The 20,563-nt window shown below is 41.6% G+C and overlaps 7 protein-coding genes and 2 non-coding genes across 10 annotated transcripts; 5 read left to right on the forward strand and 4 right to left on the reverse strand.

The window, feature by feature from the left end:
• The first annotated feature begins 365 nt into the window (after positions 1 to 365).
• TRNAL-AAG (transfer RNA leucine (anticodon AAG)) lies at positions 366 to 446 on the forward strand. Its single transcript has one exon. It is a non-coding gene; the product is annotated as a tRNA-Leu (tRNA).
• A 208-nt stretch (positions 447 to 654) lies between these two features.
• Positions 655 to 3,430, reverse strand: LOC140785294 (uncharacterized). Of its 2 annotated transcripts, XM_073133124.1 has the most exons (8): positions 3,229 to 3,430; positions 3,029 to 3,144; positions 2,850 to 2,945; positions 2,321 to 2,408; positions 2,082 to 2,145; positions 1,657 to 1,723; positions 1,468 to 1,557; positions 655 to 919 (listed from the first exon to the last, which is right to left on the reverse strand). In XM_073133124.1, the coding sequence occupies exons 1-8, from the start codon at positions 3,395 to 3,397 to the stop codon at positions 869 to 871; spliced, it is 741 nt and encodes a 246-aa protein (XP_072989225.1). In that variant the 5' UTR covers positions 3,398 to 3,430; the 3' UTR covers positions 655 to 868. The 2 variants fall into 2 exon arrangements, with proteins under 2 accessions (XP_072989225.1, XP_072989224.1); XM_073133123.1 differs by lacking the exon at positions 2,321 to 2,408 and having other exon boundaries at positions 2,873 to 2,945; positions 3,229 to 3,402.
• Positions 3,431 to 4,635: 1,205 nt separating this feature from the next.
• On the forward strand, positions 4,636 to 9,490 carry LOC140784712 (mechanosensitive ion channel protein 6-like). Its single transcript, XM_073132242.1, has 5 exons — positions 4,636 to 6,700; positions 7,499 to 7,622; positions 7,736 to 8,029; positions 8,102 to 8,304; positions 8,775 to 9,490. Exons 1-5 carry the CDS (start codon positions 4,821 to 4,823, stop codon positions 9,058 to 9,060), a joined length of 2,787 nt encoding a protein of 928 aa, XP_072988343.1. The 5' UTR covers positions 4,636 to 4,820; the 3' UTR covers positions 9,061 to 9,490.
• Positions 9,491 to 9,754: 264 nt separating this feature from the next.
• Positions 9,755 to 11,110, forward strand: LOC140784714 (glutathione S-transferase F11-like). Its single transcript, XM_073132244.1, has 3 exons — positions 9,755 to 10,211; positions 10,322 to 10,370; positions 10,449 to 11,110. The coding sequence occupies exons 1-3, from the start codon at positions 10,062 to 10,064 to the stop codon at positions 10,931 to 10,933; spliced, it is 684 nt and encodes a 227-aa protein (XP_072988345.1). The 5' UTR covers positions 9,755 to 10,061; the 3' UTR covers positions 10,934 to 11,110.
• Positions 11,111 to 12,240: 1,130 nt separating this feature from the next.
• Positions 12,241 to 13,806, forward strand: LOC140784715 (glutathione S-transferase F10-like). Its single transcript, XM_073132245.1, has 3 exons — positions 12,241 to 12,663; positions 12,779 to 12,827; positions 13,105 to 13,806. Exons 1-3 carry the CDS (start codon positions 12,514 to 12,516, stop codon positions 13,569 to 13,571), a joined length of 666 nt encoding a protein of 221 aa, XP_072988346.1. The 5' UTR covers positions 12,241 to 12,513; the 3' UTR covers positions 13,572 to 13,806.
• Positions 13,807 to 13,882: 76 nt separating this feature from the next.
• On the reverse strand, positions 13,883 to 15,454 carry LOC140784713 (heterodimeric geranylgeranyl pyrophosphate synthase small subunit, chloroplastic-like). Its single transcript, XM_073132243.1, has one exon. The coding sequence runs from the start codon at positions 15,168 to 15,170 to the stop codon at positions 14,133 to 14,135; it is 1,038 nt and encodes a 345-aa protein (XP_072988344.1). The 5' UTR covers positions 15,171 to 15,454; the 3' UTR covers positions 13,883 to 14,132.
• LOC140785374 (U4 spliceosomal RNA) lies at positions 15,309 to 15,469 on the reverse strand. The gene has a single exon (XR_012108431.1). It is a non-coding gene; the product is annotated as a U4 spliceosomal RNA (small nuclear RNA).
• A 316-nt stretch (positions 15,470 to 15,785) lies between these two features.
• LOC140784039 (uncharacterized) lies at positions 15,786 to 16,870 on the reverse strand. The gene is made up of 2 exons (XM_073131215.1): positions 16,641 to 16,870; positions 15,786 to 16,558 (listed from the first exon to the last, which is right to left on the reverse strand). Exons 1-2 carry the CDS (start codon positions 16,819 to 16,821, stop codon positions 15,786 to 15,788), a joined length of 954 nt encoding a protein of 317 aa, XP_072987316.1. The 5' UTR covers positions 16,822 to 16,870.
• A 2,581-nt stretch (positions 16,871 to 19,451) lies between these two features.
• Positions 19,452 to 20,470, forward strand: LOC140784166 (uncharacterized). The gene is made up of 3 exons (XM_073131408.1): positions 19,452 to 19,680; positions 19,779 to 20,055; positions 20,146 to 20,470. Exons 1-3 carry the CDS (start codon positions 19,566 to 19,568, stop codon positions 20,363 to 20,365), a joined length of 612 nt encoding a protein of 203 aa, XP_072987509.1. The 5' UTR covers positions 19,452 to 19,565; the 3' UTR covers positions 20,366 to 20,470.
• The last annotated feature ends 93 nt before the right edge of the window (positions 20,471 to 20,563 follow it).

A 20,563-nucleotide genomic window follows, 5' to 3' on the forward strand; every position in this document is an offset into this window, starting at 1 on the left:
TTCCTCCTATGACAAGTGTCTGCGAAGGTCTGAGCCAAAGAAAAAAAATGATTATATTAATCAGTTAGCTACTTATATGAGAAACTAAAAATGAACACGAGTAAGTATCAACTTAACCTCTAACACGTTAATCATAGATAACCGGAACATATATCATACACATATATATATGATATACTATTTTTTGCAAAATGTTACATTCCATTGTAACTTGGTGAGATCATGCCATCGACTAGCTCATCAATTGCCCTCTTAAAAAGATCATGAGAATTTCGTCACCCTTACAGAATGACTGCATTAAGTGGCATTCATTGATAAAGATAAAAGATGTGCGGATAAATTTATTTTCTTTAGAAAACCACAAAGTTGAGATGGCCGAGTTGGTCTAAGGCGCCAGATTAAGGTTCTGGTCCGAAAGGGCGTGGGTTCAAATCCCACTCTCAACATTTGTTAGGGTGTGTTTTTTGGAAACATATAATAACAGTTATTATTTTAGATGGACGAAATTTGTCTTAACGAATGTAAAACATCAGTCCTCTCTGGTTTCTAAACAATAAATTAAACAAGAAAAGTCGCTATAAAAACATTATGTTTCTTCTTCCTTTTTTAACCCCCTTTTCTTCTAAATAATAAAGATTTCTGAAGATATTGTCATAGAAAAGAACTGCAAGCCAAAAGAAATTTCTCTCGAAAACCATATAAACATGTCCGATTAGCTGGTACAAGAAGATGCAAACAAGAGGTAGTAACACTCGAGGATCATGAGGGTTAGATTGGCTAACACTAGTATATGTAAGAGTACAATCAGACAGTTTTGTTGTCCAGGCTGTTGGTAGAATACAAAAGAGGTTCCTTGTGCAGCTTGCAATTAGTCACCCCACCAAGAAGGAAGTCCCAAACCATCTCCAGAAATCTCTCCCTGCAAAGGAGAATACAATTGTAAGCAATGACCCAAAATTCTTAAAAATTAGATAGTTAGCAAACATTTATACTAATCAAGCAGTGTTTCGTAATAAAAATAATTCCGCTTCTTGCAGCAGAGCTACCATAATCAACTAATGTCTTTATCATCGCTCTGGAGTTTCCTGGATCGCTCAGTAACTTTTGTTAGAAAGAAGAAATGAAGAAATATCCTTGAAGCAGACAGACTTCAAAGGGACTGTAAAATTGTTCTGTCTGAAATGTTATAATCTGTTTACGAACAAGAACAAGTACCGTTGATCAATCTGCTTACTTTCCTATAATCTATCATCCCAATTGCAAGCATCAAGATGTCAGAGCACCAATCAAGTATTAAACCTAATTCTTTACATTGTCGAAAAATACTGGAACAGTTGTGTACAGGAATACAGAATGCATGTTTTTTTTTCTTTGACGACCAGGTCACAACCTTTGTATCATTGAAACTTAAAAAAAAAAATACAAAATGCATGTTAGCACTGGAATATGAAAGGATCCAAAACTCACAATAATCTCCATGGGAGCAAAAGGCTTCGCATCTTCCTTTTGCTCAGCTGGGATGGGTGGATATTTTATATTAGATACTCGAAAACGTATCTGCAAGATGAACTTCCAAGTATCATAGCATTGTCTCTATAAAAGTTTACACACTTCGATATAAAAACCAAGTCCAAAAGAAGAATAATTTTAAAATACCTCTTCACCAACATCTAGAGAAAGCTCTTCTCCCTCATATACCCATAACCATATGCCATCTGGTCCCCTATTTGTCCAATAAAAATGAAAAGAAAATTATTAGATAAGAAAAAAAAACATTCTGATGAAAAGGCAACTGAGGTCTAGTTCTGGGGCTACTAAGGAACAAAAAATTGCGGGAGAAGCAAATTATTTGCTATCCAGTTGATCAAAAGGTCTGCAACTGAAATGCTATTTGAATCAATCAAATAAAGCTTGCCTAACAGAAGAGAAAAAGGCTTGTTTTTAATCCTCCTCAAGCTTTATATTTTAACTGGAAGAGATTGAGAAAAGGATGGCAAAAAAAAAAAAAAAAACTATAGATAAGTACAAGTAAAATAACAGAATTTCTCTGCCAACATTGAAACATAAAAAATGACCCTTACCTTTTGCATGGCTGCTGCAACAGATGCTTAGGAACATATATGTCACTGAAAAACCCAAGAGACACTGCAAAAAAGATTGGCTAATTAAAAAAATACATGTATTTTGTGTGCTTACAAAGGGAATATTGGCACAATAAATATATAAATCTGATGGTACTCTGATGGTGAATTAATAATATAAAAAAAGTTAATTATTAATCTATCCAAAGTAAAGAAGAATGCTCAAATATGCAACTTACGTCGCAATCCATTTTCATCAGATGCATCAATTTTTCCAACAATAACTTCACCAATGAATGGCCGAAACATCATTAATCTACAAGTAACCTAGCAAAGGACAGTACACTTTCTTTAAGAAAAATAATTTCAACATAAAAAGGACTATTTTGATAAAATGAAACAATCTTGTTGCAGCAGTAACAACTAACAACTATATATGGCTAAATCTTGGCAAAATACACTAGCACGCAAATGTATATGGGTAGCATGTGTCATGACCACCAATGGATAGAATTTGACATTGTCATGTGATAGCACAGAAATTGCAAAATAAGTAAGCACACGGACTGCACTTAATCTGTCGCGTGAGTAATAACTGGTTTCGTCCAACAATAAGATAAGAGGCTCAAGACAGTACTAATTCTTATTCGACTAAACATCTAGGTAGACAAATGAGTTACCCAACCCAACTTACTAAGTGTCCAACAAAATGCTTCAAAGAAACAACAACAACAAATTCCCCTAGCAAGTGTTGAAATTTAAGAATACCTTATAGGTCGAGGATCCATCACCTGGGAAGACGAAGCCTCCTTCGACAGATCGGATATCATAGACAGAGATGCAAAGCCCCAAATTAGCGATCACCTAGTGGGCATCGACACGATCGTGAACAGATACACTTTTGTTGCTGTATTGTTCTGTCAAAACTACACAAATAAGCCAAATACCTTGTCTAAGAAGAGAGAGTCGAGTTCTTCCTTGATCGCATCGAGGAGAGGACGGCTAAGCAAGCGAGGAGGCATGGGTAAGTTATGCTCGATGAGGCTAAGGTAGAACATGTTATCTGCAAAACGGAGGACAGTCGAGAAGTTTCAGATAGCATGTTCGTCTCACAAACAGAGTGAAATCAGATAAATAAGAACGATACCTGATGCGAGTCTCACAAACTCAACTCTGTGTGTGCGAGAGAGAGAGAGAGAGAGAGAGAGAGAGAGAGTCGGAGAGAAGAGAATTCGCGGAGGTGTCGCGAGAAAGGGGGATGGGAAGAGAATGTGAGGGAGAAGAGGGATGATTTTGGACTTTAGCCCATGCCCCATGGGCTGCTCTTTGCTAACAAGGCCTCATAGAACGTCAAATTTCGGCCTAGGCCCCTCAACATATAGTAGTATCGGTTTGTTTTCAGTTAAATGCAAAATTTGTGTTCACAATCTTTATTATCGTACCTTTCTCTCCTCGTATATTAAGTTATAATATAAAACTAAATTGTAATTGAATACTATATGCTTAATAAAATAATCTGTCTAAAAATCTTATTCTTCCAAAAAAAAAAACATAGGCTTGAGGAAATTTAGTTTGAGATGCTGCATTAGTGTAATTTAGCCTAGCTTAATCGAGTGTGGCTATGATCAAATTTAAATTGAAATTAATTTTAAATTTATATTTGTGATCAAACGTGAATTTAAATGATTTCAATTTGAACTGAATTTGAGTCTAAATGAGCTGATTAATAAACAATTTTAAACTTTAATGAATTAAAGCTAAATTTTGAGTTTGATAAGCTTAGATTAAATTAAGTTTTATTTAGGCTTGAATCAAGCTTAAAATAATATATATTTCAAAATCATAAATTAATATAATTTTAATTTAAAACTAAACTTTATTATATCAGAGTATATAACAATTTACTTAAATAATCTTAAAATACAATAAATATAGTATGATGTAAAAAACATTACTCATATATATATATATATATTACTTTGAGTATTATCGAGTCTTGTTAAGTTTATTTAATTGAGTGCGGCACGATGTTATATTTTAATTTTGGTTGTCGGCGTCCGAGATAAGCTAATGAACATCGTCCACGTAGCTCTCATGCACGTGGTCTTTTTCTCGGGCTAAACTTTAGGCCCCCACCTAAGACTCGAATTCAAACCCAAAATCCTTTATTCCACGACCGAAAGAGGCCGACCTGTTTTCCCACTCCCTCGACAGTCGACACACATTAAATTGTCGACATCTCTGCCCATAATGCCCTCGTTCTGTCCCAATATTATCGACCTCCTTTCACCGCTCGACTCAGTTTACTCCCCCCACCCCCTTCTCGGCTTAAATTGCGGCACTATTCAAGCCACGTTTCGCGCAAATCTCAGGTAATTTACGCGCGTTTACAGTCGATAAGCAATGGCATTCATGTTATTAACCATGAAGCTGAACCTAATAAGTTCCAGCTATCTATAACAACGTTTGTGTTCTTTGTGACCCGTAGGCCGTAGCAACAAAACTTGTTTATTTTATTTTATTTTATTTTACTATTCTCCTATCTGCCACCTTTCTCGTTCCTTCTTAAGCGTTTGCTTTCTCTATTAGCTCTCCCACGTAACGGGACACCTATGCCATCAAAATTATAGAAAATAAGATCCATTAAACTTTTAGAATGAAGTAAAAAAGGATATGCAGAAGATTTATGCGATCGATTTTGTTTAGAAATAAAAGGGAAGCGGCATTGTTGCTGGAATCATGGATTCGCTACGGAAATCCTTCAAATCCTACGGGTCGCACAAGTACCCCTCGTCGCGCACCTCTTCCTTCGACCTCAACGAGGAGCAGCCCATCCTCGTCGACCGCGACGACGGTGAACGGCGCGAGGTCGTGGTCAAGATCGACGGAAACAGCCATAACCCCTTCGAATCACCCACGCCGGCCGCAGACCTTGACGCAGCGACGACCAAAGTATGGAGGGAAGGAAGCTACGATTTCTGGAAAGAAGCCGACGGCAAAAACGAAACCAATGCAGACGGAAACAGGGTCTTCAGCTTCAAGAACCGGCCGAACCAGAGCGCGAAGGCTAACCCTAGCACTACTCCGATGGCGGAGATAAGCGAGGATCCACCGTCGCTTCTTATCGGATCTTTCCTCCACAAGCAGAAAGCTTCGGGCGGGGAGATGGCGCTCGACATGGATCTCGAGATGGAGGAGCTCAAGAAGCCCTCTTCCACCACCTCATCCACCTACGTCTCCAAGGATCTCCGCGTCTCCTTCCAAGATCCCTCCGCCCATAACCCCTCTGTCCCCTCCCACAACCGCTCTTCCTCATCCTCCTCCGATGACGAGCACCACCCCCGAGTCGCCGACCAAGTCATCCGCTGCACCTCCAATTCCTCGTTCGCCCACGCCTCCACGCTCCACCGCGCGAAGACGCGGTCGAGGCTGATCGACCCCCCGCCGCCGCCGCCTTCGTCGAGCAGCAACAACGAGGACAAGAGGTCTGATCGGGGCATGCCAACCAAATCGGGGCAGTTGAAATCGGGGATGCTCGGAAAATCCGGGCAGTTGAAATCCGGGATGCTCGGAAAACCCGGTGCCTACGATGACGACGATGAGGACCCCTTCTTAGACGAGGACGTGCCCGACGATTTCAACCGCCCAAAATTCGATACCTTAACAATTCTCCAATGGCTTAGCTTGATCCTGATCCTTGCCGCTCTAACATGTAGCCTAACAATACCACGTCTCGAGCAGCAGAAGGTGTGGAGGCTCCACCTCTGGAAGTGGGAGTTGCTCGTGTTAGTGCTCATCTGCGGCCGGCTTGTGTCGGGGTGGCTCATCCGCATTGTTGTCTTCTTCATCGAGCGCAACTTCCTCCTCCGGAAGCGCATGCTCTACTTCGTCTATGGCGTCCGCAAGGCCGTGCAGAATTGCCTCTGGCTTGGGCTTGTCCTCATCTCGTGGCAATGCATGTTCGACAAGAAGGTGGAGCAGGAGACGCGGAGCAAAACCCTGCCCTATGTCACTAAGGTGCTCTTTTGCCTCCTCGTGGCCACACTGCTCCGTCTCGTCAAGACATTGCTTCTCAAGGTGCTCGCGTCGGCCTTCCATGTGAGCACCTACTTTGACCGGATTCAGGACGCCCTGTTCAACCAGTATGTAATCGAGACGCTCTCCGGCCCGCCGCTTGTTGAAATCCAGCAGAGCCAGTATGAAGAGGAGCGAATGATCTCCGAGATGCAGAAGCTTCAGAGTGCAGGGGCCACCATACCCAACGATCTCCGGGCGACAGCATTTCCGAGCAAGAGCAGCGGGCAGATGCGGAAGAGTGGGCAGATTGGGAAGAGCATTAGATTCTCGGGGTCCGTATCGAAGAAGGATTTTAGCCGGCAGCAGCAGGATGGGGAGGTCATCACGGTTGATCAGCTCCATAAGCTTAACCAGCAGAACATTTCTGCTTGGAATATGAAGAGGCTTATGAGGATTGTGAGGTACGGGACATTGACGACACTCGACGAGCAGGTATCGGACGTGGCCGGTGAGGATGAGTCTGCAATGCAGATACGGAGTGAGTATGAGGCAAAGATTGCCGCCAAAAGAATTTTTAATAATGTGGCCAAGCATGATGCCAAGTAAGTCATGCAACCAAACTAATCCACATTTCTTGTAATTTGTTATGTAAGGGACTCCGTAATCCGCATAATTACTAGTACATATATATAGGACTCTTTGGTACAGGATAAAGAGCTCATGACCCCTTTTTCCCAACAGGGATGACGATTAGATTTTATAAGAGGAGGTGTAGATATATTTGGCTCTTTGCTTTTAGGAATGAGTAGTAACTATTAGCTAATTTATTCTGCTACATCTAGCTGTTAGACAAAATTATGGCCTAAAATTGTAGATGGGTATCACTTGTTAGGTATAATTAGGGGTGCTTGCAACATTGAATCAGCAACTTATTAATTATTGTCGCTAGTTTTTACTTGTTACCTTGCAAGAGTTGGCAGAAATAGCTACACTTTTGCATACTTGGGCTATTGCATGATCCATTGCCAAAGAGGACCTACATGCAGTCCAGACAAATTCTGCATCTCTTTTGATCTATAGAAAGTAGAATTAGACAGTCTTCTAATTGTTTGTTAAATAAGGGAGTCAAGAATTTCATTGAGAATATTCATATGGTTTCAAATATTGCACTTTTTTTTTATGTGTGTGGATATCTGGATTCTTTAAATCAATCCTATGCTGAAATAATTTCTATGAGAAGAAGAGAGATTGGCAATATGTTAGTCAATCTAGTGCAGGTGTGATGTAGAGTAAGTCAAGTATGGTCGCAACATAGAGTATGCTCTTTCCTTTTTGTTACACATCTATGAATGTCATTTAATCAACCATTTACTTATTCTAGCTGTCTTGTGAAATGATAGATATATCTACTTGCCGGATTTGTTGCGTTTCATGAGGCAAGAGGAAGCTTTGAAGACAATGAGCCTTTTTGAAGGAGCACAAGAGAAAAACAGGGTTAGCAGGAAATCCCTCAAGAACTGGGTGGTAAGATATTGTTATTTCGATTCTGTGTATCTTCTTGAAGCCTGATTGATTATTGTCACATTAGATGTGTGCTCAAACTTTGATAAGCTTATATTGTGTATGTTGCACTGCAGGTCAATGCATTCAGAGAACGCAAGGCCCTTGCATTGACTCTTAATGATACAAAAACTGCAGTGAATACGCTCCACCAAATGGCAAATATAGTCGTAGGAATCATTGTATTTGCCCTGTGGCTTCTCATTTTAGGTCTCGCAACGACCCACTTCTTTGTTTTCCTTAGCTCTCAGCTTCTTCTGGCAGTATTTGTCTTTGGGAACACTTTAAAGACAGTCTTCGAAGCTATTATATTTTTATTTGTGATGCATCCTTTTGATGTTGGTGATCGTTGTGAGGTGGAAGGAGTTCAGGTAAATAGATTGGCCCTTTTGCTCAGAAGATATTGTATATAGGCCACTGAAGTTCTATTTCTCTGATTTCAGATGATTGTTGAGGAAATGAATATCATGACAACAATTTTTCTGAGGTACGACAACCTGAAGATCTATTATCCAAATAGTGTGCTTTCTGGCAAAGCAATTAGCAACTTCTATCGAAGCCCAGATATGGGAGAGTCAATTGACTTCTGCATTCATGTTGCAACACCAGTGGAAAAGCTTGCCATCATGAAGGAAAGAATAATTCGGTGAGTCTTAACATTGTATATTTTATTATCTTATGGTATGATGATCTCATTGATTTGTTGAGTCTTAGCAAAGCAATTAACAAAGTACAATGTACAATTCCTTCTATTTGAGTATGCCTAATATATAAATATAAATTGCAACTCTTATTTTGCCTACCACAAAGTTATAATGTAGTTACCGTTAATTACTGCAATTTGGTGAAGAGATCTTGTTCTCTATCAAATATACTCGATGTACATTCTTTATATATTGTGCATCCCAAGTGCATCTCTAGTTCTTCAAACCAAATGCATGTCATGCATCTCCATATAATGTGAAATGTCAATCTTGTTTGCAGAATATACAATTATGCAATAGAATCCTGTTTCTTATATGAGAGACTCATGTTTCTCTATATCTTAATCTTATAATGAATTAAAATTTTGGATAGTATTTACCGAGTTGAACATGTCTGCTGCAATGATTGCAGATTCATGGAGAACAAGAAGGAGCATTGGTATCCTAGTCCATCAGTTGTCCTCAGAGATGTGGATGACATGAACAGATTGAAAGTGTCAATCTGGATGCGCCATCGAATCAATTATCAAGATATGGGAATGAGGTGGGAGAGGAGAGAACTTGTAGTTCAAGAGATGATCAGAGTCTTAAGAGAGCTGGAGATTGAATACCGAATGTTGCCCCTTGATGTTAATGTCAGAGACATGCCTCCAGTCACCTCCACACGTGTGCCGTCCACATGGTCGACTTTTAACTGATTCAGGATACTCACCCGGCCCTTCAATGAGTAAAATAATTAATTGTACTAGAAGAGGTAAGAATGCCAACTAACAACTAGGGATGAGCTTTGTGACAAGAAGCAAGCGTAAAAGGAAAGCACTCATCCAGAGTTCTGGATGTTGGATTTCTTACATGTACTTCTTCATTGCATTTTTGACTTTTAATTGGTTAGTTATGCTGAGGAACATAATGTGAGCTAGTAAATTTGCGCGTAGTTGAGAGCAGCAGCAGCAGCATATATTGATTTCTGTTGTACTATTTTTCCCGGATTTGAAAACATATTTCTGTATTAGCTGAATAAGAGCAAAGTGTCTTTGTTCTTTCGATCGGCGCAGCTTATGTACTCATCTGGCTGTAATGAATGTGTGCGTCAACTTTATATTAAATTGTATCAGTTGGTTAAATGTCCATGATGATAAGGAGTCTGCTCTGTTTCTTGTTGGTTGTTATTCTGTATTCTGCAAGGGATGTTAAAAGTGGTGCCTTGATAACTGAATTGTACAGTATCTATTGCTTTAGCACATGCAAAATTCTTCCCATTTATGGTATAATATCATGGTTAAGATCGTGCTAAGAAGATAACTTTGGGCTAAGTATGTTATTCTTGTTCCCTGACAAAGTAATCAAAGCTTCTTAACTGCTAATCCACTCGATCCCAGCCTTCTTTGCGTCAGCTAACATAATTCCTTTCGTCGTCTAGGGGATGCAGACTTATTTCATACATTGGACTTATTCCTTTTCTTTGTTCCTTATTCTACGAGAAAGGATTATGGTAAAACTTCTAAAGGCATTCTGCAAAGCAAGAACCTTTAATTTTTCCCTTTTACTTTGTTCTTCTCCATTGTCCTTTTTATCCTACTAAGCCACGAAAGCATTTAATTGCTCAGACCAGCCTCACCTTAAATCCCCTGGGATGCATAGTTGCCATCCATCTTTGCGTAGCTAGCTAGTGAGAGATCGAAGAAGAGGAAAGCTAAGGATGGTATGCTTGAAGGTGTTCGGCCAACCTGCATCCACGGATGTCGCCAGGGTGCTGACGTGTCTCTTCGAGAAGAACAAGGAGTTCCAGCTTGTTAGGACTGACACATTCAAGGGAGACCACAAGGTCCCTGAGTTCCTCAAGCTGCAGGCAAGTATTTGGTGAAGTGTTGCTATCCATATCTTCATGTTATCAGCTTTACCGGTAGCATTGCACTCCACTAAGGAGATGACTTCTGGTTGTTCCATCAAATCTTGCAGGATCCAAGTGGTCAGGTGACATTTAAAGATGAAGATGGCCCTCTTGTAGGTATGGAAATCATAAGTGATCCAATTGCTGTTTGTTATATAAATGCTAGTCATATATGAACTCTTTTCTTCTATGCAGATTCAAGGGAAATATGCAGGCATATCTGTGTAAAGTATGCAGATGAAGGTAACAAGACTCTTTTTGGAACCGGAGTTCTGGAGAGGGCATCAATCGAACAGTGGCTACAATCAGAAGCTGTGAACTTTGACCCTCTCAGCTCTGCACTACTCTTCCATTTGGCTTTTGCAGAACCATTGGGCATAAGACCTGATCAATCTGTGATAGAAAGAAATGAGAAGAATCTTTCTAAAGTCCTTGATATCTATGACAGGAGGCTTGGAGAGAATGAATACCTGGCAGGTGATGAATTCACACTTGCTGACCTCTCACACCTTCCGAATACGCATTATCTGGTGACGAGGTCTGAGAGGGGCAGGAAGCTTTTTACTTCAAGGAAGAATGTGCACAGGTGGTGGAGAGCAATCTCAACTCGGCCTCCCTGGAAGAAAGTAATAGAAATGCAGAGAGAGCATCTTGATGGACTTGAGAAATCAACTATGTAAAATGTCTGTTCTCATGTCTTTGCTTGCTGTGTTTGTTTGGCTTCTCTATATCTTGTGGTCTCTCTGTTGTATCCTATTTAGTGATGAAAATCCTACTTGATCCTATAGGATCAGTAGTTATATGCAAGTAAGTTCATCTGCCAAGTAATGAGAAGTATTAATATGTAGTTTGAGAAACTTATTGCTGCAGTTAAAAACTACCAGAGTTCATTAAACTTTTGCGATAATGCTTTACGGTGGTGGCATCTTCTTTCTATTACAATGTGACTCAGACTGTACAGTGGAAGACCAAGAAAGATCTCAGAAAGTATCTTGAAACTGAACTTGACTAACAAATTTCTGATTTAGGTATTCAGGCAAGCATTAGATTCCATGCCGGATTTGGCACACTTGGGTCGAGCTGAGTTTGAATGAGCACTACTAACTGAGCAGACATCTCAACATTTTTTTTTCTTTCTTTGAGCCCATAAAATGCAGATGGAATACTGATTAGCAGTGCCAAGAAAATATCATGATAAAAGAAAATATTGATCATAAGGAGAAATAAGTTCCAGATTAGAACTGTATGATGCCTACGATCATAAAGGCATAAGAAACTACAGAGATTTCTTCCTTATGTTGCTAGGTCCAGCACCACTCACAGATGACGAGATAATGCATTTCAATTTCTTAAGAGATTGGTTATATGCATTACTCCACTGTCAGTAAACCTCCAGCTCCGAAAGAATGGTTGTTCTTGATCCAAGTTGATTCATAAGTTCCTCTGTTTTACTGTCTCTGTTCTTAATGCAAGTTGAACCTACTGTCATTTTCATCATTACACAATGTTACCATGGTACTTAGTAAAAATGATCGCAACAATAGCAGATTATATAAGATGCAAACTGTGCGTACATACAAAATGGTAAATAGAAGATTCCTAACGAAGATATGCGAAATAGTTCCTTGAAGAAGAAGGAAGCATCAAGCTAATTAATGCATTCGAAAAATTCCAAAGCCTTTGGAGCTTCCTGTGAACTCATAGGGAAAATATTCTGCAGTGATTTTCCTTTCTAGTTTCTCAACTAAAGGTGATACGTCCTGTTACCTTATATGCATTACTTTATACCAATTAATCCAACCTTCAGTAATTCAGAAGTACTAATGAAGCAGAAGTCTTAATTAACAATTTTGACTCCAAGACAGGTACAAAATCTTGTAGCTTATAATTGAAGCACAAACTGGACCTGTCATTCATTCCTTTATATTCTTTAATACTTTTGACTCTAAATCTTGCCATAAGACCAGACTAAGTCTAGAGTCTTAATGGAGAAGCTCCATCTTAAAAGAAACAAAATCCACATAATGATCTCCATCACCCCCATTGTATTTCCATTAGCCTTTCTCTTTTCTCTTTCCCTTTTCCTTTAATTTTTTTCTCTTTTCCTTTTAATATTACCTTACTGGGAAGCAAGGCACATTTGTTGCCTACTATCCATGTTTTAAAACCCCCCTCCCCCCTCCCACTATCCGAATACTCAGACTACTAACAAGTAATAACAGAGTGCATTTAGTTCCCTCCACCATCCTCAACCATTTCAATGGCAAGTGTGAAGGTTTTTGGATCACCGACCTCCGCCGAGGTGGCGAGGGTGTTGACGTGCCTATTTGAGAAGGAAGTTGAATTCCAGCTTATTCGTGTCGACACCTTCAAGGGCCAAAAGCGCTTGCCCGAGTACCTCAAGCTACAGGTATATATATATATATATTAATATTCTTTCCATATAAAAGATTGCTAGCTATCAAAATATTGATACCAACGAGTGGGACTTTGAGCAATCTCACCAATCTACTCTTCTATTCCAGCCTCAAGGTCAAGCACTCACCTTTGAAGATGAAAAGATGACCCTCGTGGGTAAGGGCAATATCCTTTAAAATTTTACTTTTTAGCACCACATATTTGAGGCTATATTTTATACTATTTTGAATCATTATTTTTTTAAAGATAAATTGACCAGAGTCTTATATATACCACTGCTCTTCGGGAGAAGTGTACTTTAGAAACTTTCTTGACGAATAAATGAAAAATATAGGCTCGAAAGGGTTTGCACATAATAAACATAAAACATAAGGTGCTAAATGTAAATTACCAGTATTAAGTTGCAATCTGCTTACCATCTGTTTGATCTTAGACTCGAGAGAGATCTGCCGCCACATAGCAGAGAAATACCAGGAAAAAGGCAACAGGGACCTCCTCGGCAGCGGCACGCTTGAGAGAGCTTCCATCGAGCAATGGTTGCAAACGGAGGCCTACAGCTTCGACCCTCCGGCCTCAGCGCTGGTGTTCAACCTGGCATTCGCACCTCTCATGGATATAGAGAAGGATGAGGAGGTGATCGAGCGGAGCAAGAAGAAGCTGATTAAGGTGCTCGACATCTATGAGCAGAAGCTGGCGGAGACGCGCTACTTGGCTGGCGACAAGTTCACGCTCGCCGACCTCTCCCACCTCCCCAGTGCCCACCGCCTTGTGACAAATGCTGGGTGCCGCTCGCTGTTCACATCGAGGAAGAGGGTGAACAGGTGGTGGGAGGAGATCTCGAACCGGGCGTCATGGAGGAATGTGGTCGGAATGCAGCAGGAGGCACCGCCAATGATATGAGATGGTGGGTTGCGAAAGTTGCCATATTGCACGATGCTGGCCTTTGGTTATGTTCTTTTCCTGTGAGTGTTTGAATTGTGTCTTGGAGTCCAGAGTCTGGAATCTCCTTCTCGTCATTTGCTTACAGCATGTTGCTTTTGCTTCTTTATGTGTTGGGGTCTTGAAGTTAGTCCATGGCTTTGTGCCAGTGGCACTACAGTTTGTTATCGAATAAGAAGTAAAGAGTTCTTCTCAATGTTACAATCTGCATTATTGGTTATTGCAAAAAAACCTTTCATCTTTCACAGTCTAATCACATTCTAAGCTTCAAATGGAGCAAATAAATTGAAACATCAGCAGAATCATTATAATCATTGTTCAATCCATTACAATACAATCTGCTATCAGGAACAGAGGTATGAATAGGAAGCAGAGTAAAATACCTACTTCAAAGATTGGAACCAATCAATGCTCTTATGCTACATAACCAGATCACTCTTATCACTTCCCAGTTCTGCTATCAGAAATTGCTCCTTATTGCTATTGAATCCATACTAAAACTGCAATGCGTACCTGCAGAATTCATTCTTCTAAACCAGCACCATCAGCTCCAACAACGAACCCTCTCTCCACAGCATAATCCACAAAGCCATAAAGAGGAAGCACTCTATTCCCGTGCTCGCTAAACTTCTCCAGCTCCTCCTTCGCCTTCTCACGGAGCTCCTCTACGAGCTCGAGCGCCCGCTCCATGCCGACCGCTCTCACGACGCTCGCGTTGCTCCGCATCTTGCCGGCTCCGCCGTTAGACTCCATTAACACATCGTCCACCAATTGGTACAATACCCCCACCGCCCTCCCGTACCTCCGCAGCGCCTCGCTCTCTTCCTCCCCGGCTCCGCCGAGCAATCCGCCGCAGACCGCTGAGCATTCTGCCATCTCCCCGAACTTCTTCTCCATGACGAGGAGGACCTCCGCCTCGCCGCCCGCGGCGGAGCCGGAGAGATCGAGGTACTGGCCGGCGGCCATCCCGGTGGATCCGACGGCGCGGGCGATCTCGTTGAGGACGCGGAGGAGGGTGTCGCTGGGGACGAGGGAGGGAGGCGTGCGGTCGATGACATGGGCAAAAGAGAGGGGGAAGAGAGCATCGCCGGCGAGGATGGCGAGGTCGACGCCGAAGAGGGCCTGGGTGGAGGGGTGGCCGCGGCGGAGGTCGGCGGAGTCCATGCAAGGGAGGTCGTCGTGGACTAGGGAGGCGGCGTGGCACATCTCGAGGGCGGTGGCGGTGGGGAAGGCGGCCGAGCGGTGGCCGCCGACGAGCTCGCAAGCTGCAACGCACATGACCGGGGAGGCGCGCTTGGCGGCGCCGGAGAGGACGGAGTGGCGCATGGCCTCGTGGATGCGGGCAGGGTAGCGTAGGGGGAGGGCGGCGGAGAGCTCGGAATTGATCTCAGATCTTAGGGTTTCCCAGTAGCTACGGAGGTCGAAGGAGGAAGAAGAGGCGACGGTGGAAGAGGAGGAGCAACGGAGGGAGAGATGGTGGGGTTTGTGGAATAGCAGGGACGGAGAAGGGGTTTTGGCGAAGATGAGATGGGGAGAGAAGAAGAGGGCGGATAAGGCCATGACAGTGAATGGAATGAAAGCCCGAGACGTGATTTGCAATACCTATCGGGAGTTCCGATTTGATTTATAGGGCCCATTTCTTTGGATTTACAAATTTTCTTATTTAATGGGAATATTTTTAAAATTTTGGTATTGGTAAGGCTTTACCCTGGGTTAGAGGGAGCCCCTTTCAGAAATTCTCAAAGGCAAACTGAGCAGAACCCAGGCCAAAGAGGAGGGTTGGAAATAGTTTTCAACCAGCAATTGACGCGCCTCGGTTATAACCTCACTAGCTGCGTCATTGCCCCAAGCGCAAAGATGGTTATCCAAAGCAGCTGCGGCCTCTATATATAATAGTCGTCTAACTTCCGCCATCTCTCCTCTGCCGATGTGGGACTATTCCTATTTACCACCATTAACACTTATAAAGAGTCCTAATGTGGACCTGATAGCACAGCTATAAACATTCTTATAATCTTATATGTGCTACTTAAATTTCGCCTAATTCTTAATATCAATTTTCCCGAGGCCAAATTTGTGATGCATTACAGCACAATTAACAATATATATCTTCTATCCATCATCATTTACCACATAATACAATAGCATATTAGAATCGCAGTTCTCATCTCCCTCTCACCTTCTGCAGACAATACCCTGCCCTCCATCTTTCTCTTTACTTCCACAAGTAATCACTGGCAGGTCATGCACCTGCTGAACGCCTTCTCTTCTCGATCCAAACTGCGAGACGGCACAGTCTGTGGCAAATAAATGAGACGATGCAAACTTATCGGCGCCGCCCATGATCGGCATCGGCGCCCCCATCTTAACTCGGCTGCGATAACCCGGCGCATATGTCTGTCCCAGGACGCCGTTCACCGACGAGCTCAGTGAGCTAAACTTGAAGCTCAGCTCCAGATGAGCAAAGCAGTCGACGTCGTCCTTTATGTCATACCCATGCAACCTTGATTCCTCTGCAGTGATAGGAACTACTCTTGCTCTCATCTTGAACAAGCCAACCACTTCAGCCACTATTCCATTCTCATCGCCAACGCGTTTGATTGCTAATTCTTTGTCAGGGAACAACCACGTCTCTCCATCTTCAGTCGGAATTTTGATGTCCGCTCCATTGAATTGTATCTTCATGTTATCGTCGGATCGATGCCATTTTGCAACCTTCTTGGCTTCTATGTACAACTGATGTGGCCCAAACAAGAGCCCGAGTGATTGGACCCAAGTGAAGTCCCTCCCCTTGCTGCTCTTTTTTCCAATGAAGTGGGCATTGATGTGAATGTCAGGGTCTGTGATGAGGCAGAAGTCCTTGTCTTTCCTCCCATGGAAGTAGAATGTTATGCCATCGCCTCCTATGAAGCGCGGATCTTGGCAAACCGCTCCTGGCTTGTCGCAGTCTGCGGTATACATTCGAGACATTATGTTCAACTCTATGTTTCTTATAAGATTCGAACTAGAAGGAAATCAAATAAGACTTACCACAGTAAGGTTTACATATCTTGCAATCAACCTCACATAGATTAGGACAAGCAGGTGGACATTTAAGAGGGATTCCATAGCACTTTCCGTAGTAGGGATCCCTGCACTTAGCTTTTCCAGCACTGGCACGATGACAGAGGAAGCAACTTAAAGCAATCAAAAGTGCCCAAGAGTATCCCATGGTTCCTCTTCTTCTTCCACCTTAGAAGAGATGAACTTAGGCATCCACGGATGTGTTCAAATAGCACTTCCGAAAAGCTAAGTGCATCATGTGGACTGAGTTTTAAACAAGCATGATGACAGCGGTTAGGCCTTCTACTGCCTAACTGGAGCTCTATGAATTCAGATGAAAGTCAACCGTGATAGTAAGATTCCCTTGTGATGACTTGCGAGTTGCTATTATCTTATTCCATTTGTTTTCGAAGAACAAGTCAGATCGTATCGATCAATTGCATGAATTCTTCTTTAGTGAGAAAGCCAACAAATTTGCAACTAATCTCCATTTTATAGTACTGAAACAGATAAATGCAAGGATCAGGCAAACCATGCAGGTACAATTAATGGAAGGCATCCTTAATTCAATATTTCGTGGTAGATAGTACCATCATATATGTCAAACTTATATGACAATTATAAATGATTAATTTTAGTTAAATTGGTAGTCTAAATGGCTGCCCTGATGGAAGAGTTGAGCAATCTCCACATGGCGATCATAACTTGGCACATTGCCGGGGCTGTCAAAAATAATCTAGCTGCCTCCGGTTTGACTTGCTAATGTTTAATGCGCAAAAGAGAGTCAATTTAAGGTTGATCAAGTTCAATTTAAGCTTACATTGATTCAGACTTAAAATTACTCGTTAATCTAACTTGTTTAGACTCAAGCTCGATTCAAATTCAAAATTAGCTTAAATTAATATTATTTTAATTCATACTTAATTCTATAATTTGACTCGAAAATTAATTTCAATTCTAAGTTTGATCAAAACTCGACTCGAATACACCCTGCATGGCTTAAATTTTGGTTCTTGTTATTCCAAAATGTGACATGTAATGAACTATAACAATTTGGACCAGTTAATTGATCACATGAATTAACGATGCTGTCAAAGCCATCGTTGTCATCGTTTATTTTATTAGCTTATTCCCCCCCACTTCCGTGTAGTTTGTGCTAAGAGTAGTAGAGATTGAAAAGAAAAGGGAAGAAACTTTTGCCATTACACATACCAATATACCATAGACCAATAAAATAAACGTTTTCCTCAACTTAGTTTGCATCAATTTACGTATCACTTGTAATGTATTTTCACAATATGTAGGGTCGGTTGTATGAGATGGATGATATACTTTTGAAAGAAAAATGACAGATAACTTTCTTTGTAATTTCCACATGAAACACCAGCTAAATAAAGATCTAGAAACTACATCGAGAACTATCTGCGAAATAAATTCTTGATCATCTTTGATGTCAAATTAGGACATTCCATTAGTACACGTCTATTTTAGTATCATCCTTCAAGGAGCAATTATGATTTCATATCATTTATAAAGAGACAAGTCCTGTTCTTTGAAAATTATGTCTCAACAATCGCAATATGTTGTTAGGTTTGAACTACAAATAATTAAAGATATGATGAAGCAGTTGTATTAGACCTTCTTCTTCCTCGTTGGGTTTCTTTCTCTGGTTATGTGGAATGTTCACAGAAGGTGGAGGGATTTAATTAATTAAAAGACAAGCAGAAGGTGGAGGGATGCTTCCCAGGCACCAATATTGAAGAGAGGAAACCGCTCAAATTTCCACAAAACTATGGGTATAATTAATTGGTCGCAAGTGGTGGGGTTTGGGGGTGGTGGTACCCTTTTTGAATTGCCTGCTACGATCTTATTCTCTTCTGGGGACGGCTCCACTCCACCTACGACTTCTAAATTACAAAGATATAATATTTGTGCACAAGGTTACGTTCTCCGAGGCTCACTTGTGTCAAGTATGGATTGGCCTGGACTTTTAGTGTAATCGTAGTAATTCTTTAAAATGTTATCCAAGGTAGTGATACAAAGTGATAAAATATGTAGTTGAGATATGGAGGAAGAGATAGCAATCATTGAACTAATACAACAAATTTTACAGGGTTATTGGGTGTGGGGTTTGTGAAAGAGCAAGTTGGTCTCATAGAGGTCCAGCCACTCTTCGTTATCCAGTTATATAAAAAGCGATAAAGTTTCAATAGAATAATTTGCTAACCATAAGCACTAACTAAAATATCTCTCATCTAGATATTCTTAGTATTATCTATTTTTATACAAAAACTATATAATACCTCTCACATCTTTTACAGTGTCAGATGATAGTATAAAATATAAAATAATAATCTTATCTTTAACTTCTATCACGCAATAATTTTTTTAATGGAAAAAAAGGCAACGATCTTAATTTTATAAAAGACTGATTAAAATTTTTTAAAATAAAAGAAAATTAATTTTAAACATAAATATATAATAATTATTGAATGGTTGATGCAGTGTGTATGGTTGATTGAGGAGTTGATGCACGTGATGATGCGCCTGAGAGACTCTAAATAGATTCTCTAAAATCGAAACCGTTCACCATTTGCTGACGTAAGATCATTGTAATAGTCGGACTCGAACCCAATCACAGCCCCAGTCCGGACGTGTCTACCCGATCGATCGCCCGACACGTGCCATCAACGGCCCGCATTCTGCCAATATCCACCCCGTTCCAAAAGGGAAGATGCCGCAGAATATTCTCCTCGGATTTCTCCTCCTATATATATATATATATATGTCCGTCCTCGCAATTCTCATTAACTATCGTCCATCCCAAGATTAACTCTAATCCTTAGTTTTCTCCTCTTCCTATATTTACCACCCACTCCCCAAATCCGTTTGCCCCAACGCAGTTGTAACGTTATGACTCCGCTCACGGATCAAGAGCTCCTCTTGGAGAAGCTCGAGGTGGTCAAAATCCAAGGCAAGGACAAGAAGGGCCGCGCCATCCTCCGCATCGTCGGCAAGTTCTTCCCCGGTAAGATCACGGTGTTTGATCGATTTGTTTACTTATTTTTGTTGCAATTAACTCGGAATCGAGATATTGATCGATCTATCGTGATGGGATCGTACCAGCTAGGGTTTTGGGAGGAGGCGTTGAGGAGGCGTTGAAGGGGTACCTGGAGAAGCGGGTGTTCCCGAAACTGGGTGATGGGAGGCCGTTCGTCGTCGTGTACGTCCACACCCGGGTCCACCGCGGCGACAACTTCCCCGGCGTTGCCGCCCTCCGATCCGTCTACGAGTCCGTGCCGCCGGCCGTCCGTGAAGCCCTCCAGGCTGTCTACTTCCTCCACCCCGGCCTCCACGCCCGCCTCTTCTTCGCCACCTTCGGTCGCTTCCTCTTCAGCTCCGGGTAAGTGACCCCAGCGCACGTTAGCCTTCCCGGCGCACTTTAATTTTTCATTTGGTACCAATTATTGATGATAGTGATCGTACTTTTTAGGTTGTACGGGAAGGTGAGGTATGTGAGTCGCTTGGAGTTCCTGTGGGAGCACATGAGGAAGAAGGAGGTGGAGATACCGGAATTCGTGTACGACCATGATGAGGAGCTGGAGCACCGTCCGTTGATGGATTACGGTTTGGAGAGCAATCACCACCTCGAATACGACGCGCCGGGGTTGGATTCCGTCGGGTCCATGTTCTCGCTGCGGTGTATCTCGTAGCAACTTTTTGCCTCGGAATCTCAAATTGTATATAATATGAATACAACTAGTCAAATGTTTAGCTTTGGGTGTGATATAATCCAAATCCTATGGTGTGGTTTTATATTTGGCCAATCCAAGATAAGCTTGTTGGATTTAGTCTTAGTTTTTTTTTTTTTAATTATTAGATTATTTTGTTGGGGGCGTAAGAGATAAGAT

Source organism: Typha latifolia, chromosome 3 (genome assembly GCF_019914945.1).
Source record: "Typha latifolia isolate L0001 chromosome 3, TyphaL0001v2, whole genome shotgun sequence".
NCBI classification, from domain to species: Eukaryota; Viridiplantae; Streptophyta; class Magnoliopsida; order Poales; family Typhaceae; genus Typha; species Typha latifolia.